Source organism: Acomys russatus, chromosome 15 (genome assembly GCF_903995435.1).
Source record: "Acomys russatus chromosome 15, mAcoRus1.1, whole genome shotgun sequence".
Classification (NCBI taxonomy): Eukaryota; Metazoa; Chordata; class Mammalia; order Rodentia; family Muridae; genus Acomys; species Acomys russatus.
The window spans coordinates 59,958,386-59,970,054 of NC_067151.1; the positions used below are offsets into that span (position 1 = coordinate 59,958,386).

The 11,669-nt window shown below is 44.2% G+C and overlaps 1 protein-coding gene and 2 pseudogenes across 1 annotated transcript; 1 reads left to right on the forward strand and 2 right to left on the reverse strand.

The window, feature by feature from the left end:
- Nucleotides 1-686: 686 nt before the first annotated feature.
- On the reverse strand, nt 687-3,753 carry Cd1d (CD1d molecule). Its single transcript, XM_051156919.1, has 6 exons — nt 3,591-3,753; nt 3,047-3,316; nt 2,468-2,746; nt 1,543-1,842; nt 818-914; nt 687-708 (listed from the first exon to the last, which is right to left on the reverse strand). Exons 1-6 carry the CDS (start codon nt 3,649-3,651, stop codon nt 687-689), a joined length of 1,029 nt encoding a protein of 342 aa, XP_051012876.1. The 5' UTR covers nt 3,652-3,753.
- A 3,910-nt stretch (nt 3,754-7,663) lies between these two features.
- Nucleotides 7,664-8,292, reverse strand: LOC127199053 (AN1-type zinc finger protein 5-like; annotated as a pseudogene).
- A 3,019-nt stretch (nt 8,293-11,311) lies between these two features.
- LOC127199713 (uncharacterized) lies at nt 11,312-11,421 on the forward strand (annotated as a pseudogene).
- Nucleotides 11,422-11,669: the final 248 nt, after the last annotated feature.

The window sequence follows — 11,669 nt, forward strand, 5'->3', positions numbered from 1 at the left end:
ATACCGTGACTTCTCATTTTTTAAATACTGTTACACCAAGTGAAATCTCAGGACACCTCTGTGTCTTATGTCCTAACTTTATTTTAATGATAAAGCACCCTTCAGTCATTAACGCAAATTTGTTATAGAGACTAGTTCCTAAAATAGACACTATGGCATGTAGGATAAACATTTAAAAAAAAAAAAAAAAAGAACCACAAACTGGAAGCCCTTGGGTTGTCATTAGCCAGCAGATTAGTATCCAAGGGATCAAACAGTGCAAATATTTGCACTCACTTTTAAAAATCTGTATGTCATAAAAAAAAAAAAAAAAAAAATCCACATTTCTAGTTATCTTGAAAAATACAAAGAACGGCCATGTCGAAGGCGGACTTTAACCTTGCCAACAAACCCCAACGCATCTGTTTGGGCAGGAACCTTCCTTTCCAGCTCAGTGCGAATCCCATGAAGCACTTCCTACAGCTTGTTCCTGGAAGGTACGCACAGATTGGCGATCCTGCCTGTTTGGAACCACCCAAGCTTATCAATACAATAAAAAAAATAATAATAATGTTAAAAGGGGTGGACCGCTTTGCTCTCAACGTCTTCAGGGTTCTTTTTCATCCTCAGTTCCTGAGCAGACCGGGACTGAAGTCCCAGTAACCAGAGGTCTGAGTTTCAGGAGAGGCAGGTGTTAGGAGGAGGAATCACAGGATGCCTTGATAGAAGCTGTGAGAAAAGAGAGAAGCTATTAGGAGAGTTGAGAAGGGGATAGGGGGGTGGGGGTGCCAGAAGTAGGGGTGTTGATGAAAGAGGCCCATGGAAAGGGGAGACTTACCAGCGCTTCCTCTTAAGGTAGACTATGGCGACAACACAGGCCACAACTGCTATTACGACGATACAGATCACCAAGTCCGTAGATAATTGTTTGCCACCTGCTTTGGAAGAATGTAAGGTGTCTGTCTCTAGATGAAGAACCCGTGCCTGTTTCAAGTTCTCTATCCTAAGCACATGTGCGAGGAAGCCATGCAATTATCTCTTCTGTCATTTAAAGTATATCCTTTTATCCCTCATGAGTTTAGACTGGCCATCTCTTGTCAGAATATGGCCTCATGCTATCCAGACAGTTGTAAATCTGTCTTACCCGCCCCCCCCCAGCTCTTCAACTTTCAGTGTGACTTTGATGATCACTCTATCTTAGCATCAGCTTCTTTGTCCCTAAACGAAAGGCAACACTGGCAGCAAAGTGGCCGGTGCTCACACAGGAGGTATATAGTACACCATGCCTTGGACCCTGGGTCCTCTACACTGGGCAATGGAACTTTAATTGCCTCTGGATCTTTGAGTTTCTGGGTCTCTTTTTTTCTTACATATAAAACACCTTATCCCGAATCTTTTTCAATCTCTTTCTCTTATCTACAATTCCTTCCTTCTAGCTCTCCTGTAACAGTTATGGGCTTCAACTCTGACCCTAGGTTTGTTCAACTCTCACTCTGTGCTTGAGGGCTGCCTCTGCTCACTCTCAACCCAAGGCTACAGTGTTGTTGTTGTTGTTGTTGTTGTTGTTGTTGTTTTCCTTCTTACCCCAAAAGAGTATGATGTCCTGCCCTCCTAGACTGCTGTGTTTCACCCTGCAGGCCAGGCCAGTCACCTCTCTGGCCTCCACATCCAGGGTTGCTTGGAGATACCACGTCCCATCAGCGTTGGGCAGGACGTCACCTGTGTGAGTACTCTGTTGCTCCTGGTCACCCCGCATCCACATCACCCACACAGGCTTTGGGTAGAAGCCGGAGACATGACATACCAGCTGCTGATGACCGTGTGTAGGGCTGAGGCCACTAGACAACCAGGCCACAGGCTTCTCTGTATCCAGCAAGAGAATAAAATAATAAAACAAAACAAAACAAAAAAATCTTAATGCGGGCTGGAGGGATGGCTCAGTGGCTAAGAGCACTGTCTGTTCTTCCAGAGGTCCTGAGTTCAATTCCTAGAAACCACACGGTGGCTCACAACCACCTATAATGGGGTTTGATGCTCTCTTCTGTCATACATGCGAATTGAACACTAAAATAAATAAATAAATATTTTTAAAAAATCTTAATGCAAGACTGCTTACATTAGGGACTCCTGCCAAGTCCATTCTTCCCACAGGCGCATTTCCGGAGATGAGGTTCCCTATTAGTTTAATCCATTTGTGTCCCTGTCACTAGGAAAACCACCCCTGATATTTCTACCCCTTCCCTGATCTAAGTGTCCTGTAGCCCTCCTCAGTACTCCGGAACACCCTGAGTTCAGCTGTCTCAGCCCGGCTCTCGGTTCTGATCGCCAGTGTGTAGTTAACTAATGGCATCTGAGAGCGGTTGCCCGTGAAAAGAACAAGCCCCACAGGCCTTATTCACCTCCTCCTGGGCCTTGCCCTTTCTCTGAAGCTGATAGTCGCGGGGGCGGGGGAATCTAGATGGAGCCAGGATGAAAATAGCAGGCTAACCTTGTTTCTCTAGTTCTGACTTCCCTGCCTCCAAGAGGCCACGGGCAAACTGGGGGCAGGTGTCGTTCAGGAGCAGCTGCACCGTTTCCCTCGTCCCTAGATCACTGTTGATCACTCTGATGGGGAGCTCTAGCCAAGCTGGGGCCTCTGGGGCCTTCTGCCAGGAAGTTCCCTGGAAACTCAGGATATATTCTCCTTGAAAGGCTACGTGGAGAAAGCTTTCCGAAGCATTCATAGGGTACACTTCACAGCCAGCAGACAACTGGAACTCAATGGGATCTGTAAAGAGGAATGAATGGGTAGAAATCAAAGAGTGACTAAAAATGGAGAAGAAATTGGCATGAAGATTATAGCTAGGTCCCAGCTGAGGGCAATGGTCGTCAGTGTCCTAGAGCAGAAATGGACTATTTTCAGAAGGGACAGGATATCTTTACACAGCAGTAAAAATCATAAGGGCGGAGAAAGAAGAGACTCTCATCAAATAGGCCCACGGTTATCCAGCTGGCGTTCTGGGTCCACTCTCACCCACTGGGTACCTGTTGGTGGGGGTGGGGGTGGGAGTTCCAGCCCTCCACTCACAGTGTGCTTTAGGCACCATTTTGACTAACTCCTGTATGTCCCTGGTAAAGCTGAATCGATAAACTTGCAACAGGTGCTGCAACTTCTGCCACTGCTCGTTACTAAGTCTGCCCTGGGACCACGGCCTCAAGAAGCTGATAGTGTCGGAGGCATTACTCCACCGGTGCGTCTGCAGATCCTCCAGCCAGGCCGAGGCGTCTGTGGTTGAGCAGCTGCTGTTGACGAAGGAAGAGATCTGCATGCAGCGGAAGGTATAATTCTTTTGCTGAACTAGAAACAATGAAAACCGCATGAGCCTAGCGAGCGGCCAGGTCGGCAGACAAACTACGTTAGGAAAAAGAACCGCTTTAGCTGGGCTTCCCGAGGAGAAGCAGGGCGCAGTGTAGGAGCTCTGAACTGCGCCCCCAGAGAATGAGGTCCGCTCACCTGTTGCTCCAAAGCCGCAAGCCGCAAGCCGCGGAGTCCCACCTCCCCCTGCCCACAGCGCTACTATCCAGGCACTCTCTCACCTCCCTCACCAGCCTCTGTGCGCGCTCCTACTCACCCTCAAATTGTCCCCAGACCTGTGGGAACACCCAAAGCAACAGGCACGGTAGGTACCGCATGGCGCCAGAGGTCTACCCAGCGGAGGGCTCCGACTTCTGCGCTTTACTCGTCTGCCCGCCCGCGTACAAAGGGTTTTTGGTAAGGTGCTAGCCAAATCCGGAAGCTCGGTTTCTATTGGCAAATTGATGTTTTACAAAGTTATCCCCCTCGTGGTTGAGTGTTAGAAGTGCAGCTTTAACACAACCAACTTTTCTCAACGGTCTTTCCGTTATACCAAAGAATGAGGTTGAGACCCTTTGCGGTCTCAAAATTGAAAGCAAGACATAAAGCTGTATTTGTGTTACAGCCCTGATGGTATTAAAAATGTGAGAGGAAAAATAAAAGGGAAATTATGGTCTAGCTATCAGTGGCTGTCTGCAGGTGCTACTTCTACACTTTTGACTTCCCCCAGATCGTCACAAATATTGCATTAACAACAACAACAACAACAACAACAATAATAATAATAATAATAATAATAATAATAATAATAAATTGGAAGGATAGGACGAGGTGGGCTAAGTTCATAGCCTTTGTATCTCTAAAGTCTCCCATGTCAGACTCTCTTTCCCCTTAACCTGGCGTCTGTTCTCTCCTTGCCTTGTCTGTCCTCCCTCTCTGTCTTCCTTGACTGCATTTTGGCAGAATACAGGCATATTTTATTTTCTTGCACTGTATCAGGGTTTGTGCAAATTGAAGACCTGTACCATCTGATGTGGTGAAAACCAAAAACTGCCTAGATATGCACACTCCTCAGGCCCATAGCACAGTGAAAATGTGCTGTAGACCTGTTCCACGGCTGGCCGTCTCTCCCTTACCCCAGCCCCCCTCCCTCCTAGCCAGCCTTGCCTACTAGCTTCTTCCTCTGCCTTCCCAAGCACCCTGAGCCTCTTGGTTTTGAGAATGGAGGTAAGATTGCAGGGTGTGCCTGTGAGTTCCCATGGCCAGTCCCTATTTCTGAAAATAAGCAGGGACCAAAACAATTATGCGAAACTTTCAGTTACCCTGAGAAAGGAGAAGTCATCCTTTGCAAATCAGACTCCCATAGCGTCCTGATATCTTCTTCCTTTTTGGTCACTCCATCGCCAGCTTTGCTCTATCTTTTTGTCTTGGGTCTCTTTCCTCTATGTCTCCACCTCTAGCATCACCCCAGTCTTCTGTTTCACTTATATGAAATAGCTTTCTTCTTAAGAAAAGGACCACCATCACTATGGCCTATAGGGTCATTCTGGCCTTGCTCTGGTTTGCCTGTGAGCATCACCTGAGACCCTGCCCCTAGCCTCACACGTTCCCAGTTCCTTAGAGACAACTTCTTCTTGACTAAGCTTTCTGCATAGATTGACCCCTTGAGGAAGTCCTGCCTCCAAGCCCCTGCCTAGTTGTTCCCACCCAGACTTTAACTTTTTAACAAATAACAGTGTCATTTTTCTCAGGAGAGTCTTCTCACGCTTCCCAGGCAGTGCGTGTTAAGGCAGGAGAGCTGGCCTGCCCATCTCCACCCCCTGGGCAGCAGCTAGCTTTGTGGTCCATTCTTCCTAAGAAGAACTACAGAAAGGTTAGTTTGGCCTCTTCTTTGTCCATTCCATAGTCAGCTGGAGGTATGTCAGAACACTAGGATGACGTTTCCTGACCCGACTCCTGCCATTCTGCCTTCATAACACTTTACTCCTGCTGTTACAAACACCAGACTTCTGTAAGAGCCCAGAGAACAGGCTTCTCCCTCAAAGCTGTGGTCTCGGAGGTGGCCCTTAATCCACTAAACCTGATTTTATGGACTGTTGCTCCCAAACAGTTTGAACTGACAATAGAAATTTTTGTTTAAAAAAAAAAGGGTTAAAATAATTATTATCTTTGTTTAGTTCAAAATGTTTTATATTTTATTACAATATAATCACATCATTTCCCTCCATCCCTTTCCTGCCTCCAATTCCTTATTCCCCTCCACACACTCACTCTCAATATCCTGCCCTCTTCTTGTTATACTATTGTTACACACACACACACACACACACACACACACACACACACACACATACTACTACTACATGGTTTCAGAGCTGCTTGCCTTTGGATAACCAATTAGGGGCTTCCTCTCTGGGGAAGAATACTCCTTCCTCTCTCAACATCTCTTAGGTTTTGTTTTTTATTTATTTACTTACTTTTTTTTTTTTTTTTTTGAGACAGGGTTGGGTTTCCCTGTGTAGCCCTGGATGTCCTGGAACTCACCCTGTAGACCAGGCTGGTCTTAAACTTTAGTGGTTTGAGTGAATGTAGAATACATCTATTTCTTTTTTAGATTTTCCAAATTACTGGATTGTGTGGCTTTAAAGTATTCCCATGTGCGTTCTGAATTTCTTCTTTTCCCTCTGTGCACTGATTTCATTGTTTACCTAAGACAATACAGCTTCAATGCTGATTAGCATGATTATGTGCACCACAGAAATATGAACTGTCTGTACACATCTGCAAATCTAACTCAGGACTAAGGTACATAAACTTGAAGCAAAACTGAATGTTTTAATAAAGAAAAAATAGGACTGAACACTGCAATAAATCAGAAGTAGTGCCTTGTGTACATGCTTACTTATTTACAGATGAAAACAGGCATTACCCCAACACTAATCTAACTACACTCGTATGTACACACACACACACACACACACACACACACACACACACACACACACGTTTCATGCATCACACACACACACACAAAAATCCTTCTATTATGATGGGTGGATCTGAGCCCAGGGGTTCTGCTAAAACTACTGCACCAACCAAGGACAATACATGCAGTAAACATTGAACCCTTACTCAGATCTAGCCAATGGACAGGACATTCTCCACAGTTGAGTAGAGAGTGGGGACTGATTCTGACATGAACTCTGGTTCCCTATATTTGACCACTTCCCCATGGTGGGGAGGCCTGGGTGGCACTCAGAGAAAGGATAGGCAGGCTACCAAGATGAGACTTGCTAGGCTGTGACCATATAATGGGGGAGGAGGTCCCCCTCAATCACAGACCTAGGGGAAGGTAATAGGGGGAAAGCAGGAAGGAGGGAGGAACGGGAGGATACAAGAGATGGGATAACAATTGAGATGTAATCTGAATAAGTTAATTAAATTTTTTTTTAAAAAACTTTCATTATAACACAGAAGTGATATTACCAGGACAAGCATCAGTGAAGTGTACTGCCTTTTCTACTTGCTACTGTACAATGCTGTGGATAATGCAGCCCATGCAGTGCACCCAAGAACACTAGAGTCCTACACCCAAATACAATATGGTAAAGCAGCCCTCTGCAAGTGGTGCTGGAGACCACTAAGGAGGTCTATGCGGCCACGTTGGTTATGATTTTCCATGCAGAAGGCTACAGTTACGTTAAGAACTGATCTCTTGTGGTGCAGGCCAGCACCATAAGCCTCAAAGATCATCTCAGCCACCTGTTGTCGATTTGAGGGTTTTACTTAGAACCAGTTGTGATGTTACCTTTCACAGAATGTCCTAATTGACAACGTTTAGAAGACTAATTTAAACAGACTTACACATGACACCAAACACTGGTTTTGCAGCTTTCTTCCTACTTCCAAAAGTTATGTCAAAATTAAGGTGAAGTCTGACTATGGTAGTAGCCTGCCAGTCCTTTTCTGCTGTACCATTTTTTTTTTTAAGTACAGGCCCATAACATTAGCCAAAGATTATACCTTGATTACATTCCCAAAAGGCAGATAGACTGCAAACATCCAGAGAGTTCATTCATTTAATTTGGTAAGTGGAACTAAATGTTGCTCCTGTTATCTGTGTATTTCTATTTGCTGTGCAGATGTTTTTGTCCAATTTTACTGAGGGGAGGGCATATACATTTGTAGGGCTGTATCGATCCAATTCTGCCTGTCACAAACACCCAAACACCCTAAAATATCAATTATAAAGCAAACCCTGGAGAACATCAAAGGAAAATTGCTCTTTAATATTTTCCTATGATATATTAAAATAAAAACAAAGTTTCAGTCTCTTCACACGTAGCAATTTTATATTCTGTGGATTTTTTTTTTTCCACCACAGCAGCTGGATTCTCTTCTCACTTTTGCTGCCGCTTCTGCTTTGTAATGATACGGACAGTTGTGTTTGTCAGAGTAATAGTGGAATCCACAAAACACATTTCCACATCGGCCTGTCAAACCCTGTAAGGCCAACTTTCTTGCTACACATAAAATATCTGCTGTTCTTTGACTTAGTTTGAGAAGTACCGAGGCTGACGAACTAACTGGTGGTGGACTGGGCTAAGTGACAACTGGCTCAGACAGCTCTGTTTTCGGGGCAGCTATGTTGACCTCTCCTGAAATGCTCATTCCTGTCGTTCATTGAGTTACAGGCAAGGCAGCCACAGGCACATTTCTGCATTTTTCAGATGCGCTGCCAACAGCACCTTCACAATTGTCTAAACTAGCATCTGCTCCCTGTACAGATGCAAAATCTGAGGTAGGCCTGTTGAAACGTTAGCTGTCCTCACCGGGCTCAATCTGCCACTCTTTTGCTGTCTCTGAAAATGTACTTCGTAGCAAAAGGAACACATTCCATTTGTCCTAGAATTCCCATAAAAGCCACATCGTGTACTACACAGCATGGGCCCTGGGGTCTGGGTAGTCTCCTGAGCCATAGTTTTTCTGCCTGTGGAGCCCGGATGCGGGAGGTGGGGGGCTGGGCTGAGGCCTCCGCGAAGGGTTAAAGGCTGTGAGGGCTTCCTCTGTGGGAGCAGAAGCGCTGAGGCAGCCCCATCCCGGCTTGGGTGGGAGGAGAAGAACCCCAGGCCTCCGGCTGCATCCGCTTGGAGAGGCCTCAGAGCAGACGCATCCCAGGGACAGCGCTCTCCCCGGCTTCCGCCTCCGCCTGGGAGGCTGCGCCAGTCTGGGCAGTGAGCAGGCACACAGGGCTCCGCGGTCCAGCGGGCTGACCGCATTTCTGAATTTCTTTGGTGCCCGATGTTGCGCTGTTTATTTCTGATTCTGTTCATTTGGGTCCCTCCTTTGTTTGGTTGGCTAGTTGGGCCAAGGTCCTGTTGATTTTGTTATTTATCTTTTCAAAGAACCAACTCTTAAGATTCACTGTTTTCTTTGTTCCTATTTTATTAATTTCTGCTCTGATATTTCTTTCTTGCTGTCTACTGAATTTGGGATTGGCTTATTCTTGTTTTTCAGGCTTTTTGGGCTGTATCACCAAGTCTTTTCTGTGCTCTGATTTTTTTTAATAGCTTAAATTTTTTATTTTATGTATATGGGTTTCTTGCCTGTATATATGACAGCGTACCCACAGAGACTAGAAGAGGTCAACAATTTTCCTAAACAAGAGTTATATAAGGTTGTTAACTGCCACGAGAATGCTAGGAATGAAGCCTGGGTCCTCCAGAAGAGCGGTCAGTGCTCTTAGTCACTGAGACGTCTCTCTGCCCCCCGCCCCGCTTCTGATTTTTACAGAGCTATGAATTTCCCCCATAAAACTCTTTTCAATGATAGATACCACCTGAAAGCGTGGAAAACCCATCGAGAGCCATCTCCCCTAGAAGCCAGCAGAGCACTTTGACTCAGTCCAGCAAAACTGAGCCACTGCTCTTTCGCCTTGGATTTCTGATCTCTACGTGTTGCATTTGTGGGGACTTTGTACATTATGATTCATTTATGTTTTTTTTTTTTTTTTTTTTAATTACGTCTGCTCTCAAAGAAGTAACCTTATCTGGCCCTATGCAGGAGTCTTCCTTGTCATGAGATTGTGAAAAGCACAAAAAAGTTGGGTAGCCCCAGATTTCTCTTGTCATAGCTGCCCCTAAGCAGATTCAGAAACAATAGCTTTGGAAACAAATCAGATTACAGGCTTCCTCCGGTATGTAGTGTACAGGACATTGCCTGCCAGGGCGGAAAAAGTTAGTTTGCCTAGTGTAATCCTTGATAATATAATCTATACCTAGATTATATAAAATATAAGAATTTGCCATTCATAAGGAGACTGGCTCATATTAGATACAGTGAGGTCTTTTACCTAAAAAACAAAGAGAAAACAAATGAATAATAGCACAAGTCAACCTGCAGCCTAGGAGAGTTTTCGAACTTTTACGTTAGGCTAACTCACAAGTTGTACTTCAACCATTACACAATGTTCAAGGTTTGGGAACTTATCTAGACTGGCTCAGATATTTTTCTGTTTAATGTTTCACTTTCCTGGAAAACAGAGTGCCATATGTCATAAATGCTTATATAGTCTACAATACTTTGAGATTGATAATACCTGTTGTCTCTGTACTTGTAACGCTTGTCCAGGGAGAAAAATGATATGATCTGTATTTCTATTGAAATCATAAATTTGCCACTTTTGTGGAATCTCTATAAATAAAGAGACATCCAAATGTTGCTGGTCAGTCAGAGATGCAAGAGTCTCCCAGTCAGGGTCTTTGACTCCCCACAGCCTTGTGCTTATCTCCTCTGCTGAAACCCTGTCTGACTGCTGGGGCTGGCCCGGGCAGGTGTGGCTTTCCTAATATCAGGCAAAATAGATTTCAAACTAAAACTAATCAGAACAAAACAAAGAAGAACTGCCGGGGTCCGTGCAGGAGGAACAGCAAAACAGCCCCAGAACTCATGGAGTGTGGCCCACCGGTTAGCAAACCCACGATGGGTATGTCTCGGCGAGGCTTAACCCCGAGATCTGTGTGTCCTGAGGACTTCATGCTGTTACGGAACATAGCTCTGCTTGTTACCTTTGTGGTCTTTATAATCCTCTTAATATGTGAGTTGTGTGAGTGCTATAAAGGGGGCTCCCAGCCCCTCACTGGGCACTGTCATTGGCATACGCAATAACAATGCTTGATCTCTTTCAGGCATTGCTGCTGGAGCAGATTAATGATTCAACCACCATCTCTGAAAACAACCTACGGATATAGATTGCTAACAATGATCGTTACCCTTAGAATGAATTTGGAAAAACAGATTGTCCAACAAGGTTAAAGATTGTTTTGCTAGTGGCTCTGACATAGAAAGTCTTAGGGATAGATAGATTGTTTAGCAAAATAAACAATGTTTTTGCTGTTGGCCCATATGCAGGAAATCTTAGGGGACAATTGAAGTTACGAGAAAGTACACTCTTAATAAGAGTAAAGCTAAGGACATTTTGAGCTTGGCAAAGTAAGAACAATGGCCCATAGCAGCATTGGCTGACGTGACTTTTTCAAGTTGGGCTGGTGACTGAATGATGATTGATTTCCTTATACTATTTTTCTGCCCTCAGCTTCCTGATATGAGTTAATAAACCATATTAATGAGTGGATGAGCACCTTTAGGACTTAAAATAGACATGGTTGATTATTTTTATATAGGAGTTCAGATTTGTGATTCCTTTAAGATCTTCATAAGATTACGTCTTAAGACAATTGATTCTTTCTTTGTAACTGCAAATTGCAGCCTGCCAGTAAAGAAAAGCTGGCTGAGAAATTCCCTTGCTTGCTTATACTCTGTTAATATGTAACAAGTTGCTTATGTACAAATGTATGTGGGTTCTCAGAAATAACTTGTTATTCATGTTTGTTCCTCATCCATAATACGTAAAACACTTGGACATGTGAAGGTATTGTGGAACATGATTTTCTTACTATACCCATTATAATCGTTTATTTATAAAGAAATAGAGTGTGTAGCTTTGTGCAATAGGAGCATCATAGCCAATGAGGTTTATCCAAGACGCGATTATTGCTAATTGAGAAATAGAATGTAAACACATTGTGATTTTTGTACTACTTAAAAGATTTTGTTGGAGTATATAAACTGTGAAAGGAAAAAGATAAGGAAAGAAGAAGAAGAGGAAGAGGAAGAGGAAGACAGATAAGAATAGGGAGAAGGATGAAAATAAGAAGATAATTATAAAAAGAAGAAGAAACAGCTTGTTGAAACCTACCAGCTGAAGTCTGTCTTACTTTGTCATCTCGTGTGTGTGTGTGTGTGTGTGTTCTTTTCTCTCCTTCTTTCCCTTTCTTTTTTAGATGCTTGCCACCAT

Excerpts from the sequence above, each read along its gene's own strand:
- Cd1d (XM_051156919.1), bottom strand. The coding sequence starts at position 3,651 with ATGCGGTACCTACCGTGCCTGTTGCTTTGGGTGTTCCCACAGGTCTGG. Across the intron at positions 1,843-2,467 it reads GTCAGAACTAGAGAAACAAG|AGAAGCCTGTGGCCTGGTTG; the intron begins GTTAGCCTGCTA and ends TGCTGGATACAG. Across the intron at positions 915-1,542 it reads TAAGAAGGAAAACAACAACA|GTGGCAAACAATTATCTACG; the intron begins ACAACAACAACA and ends CTTCCAAAGCAG.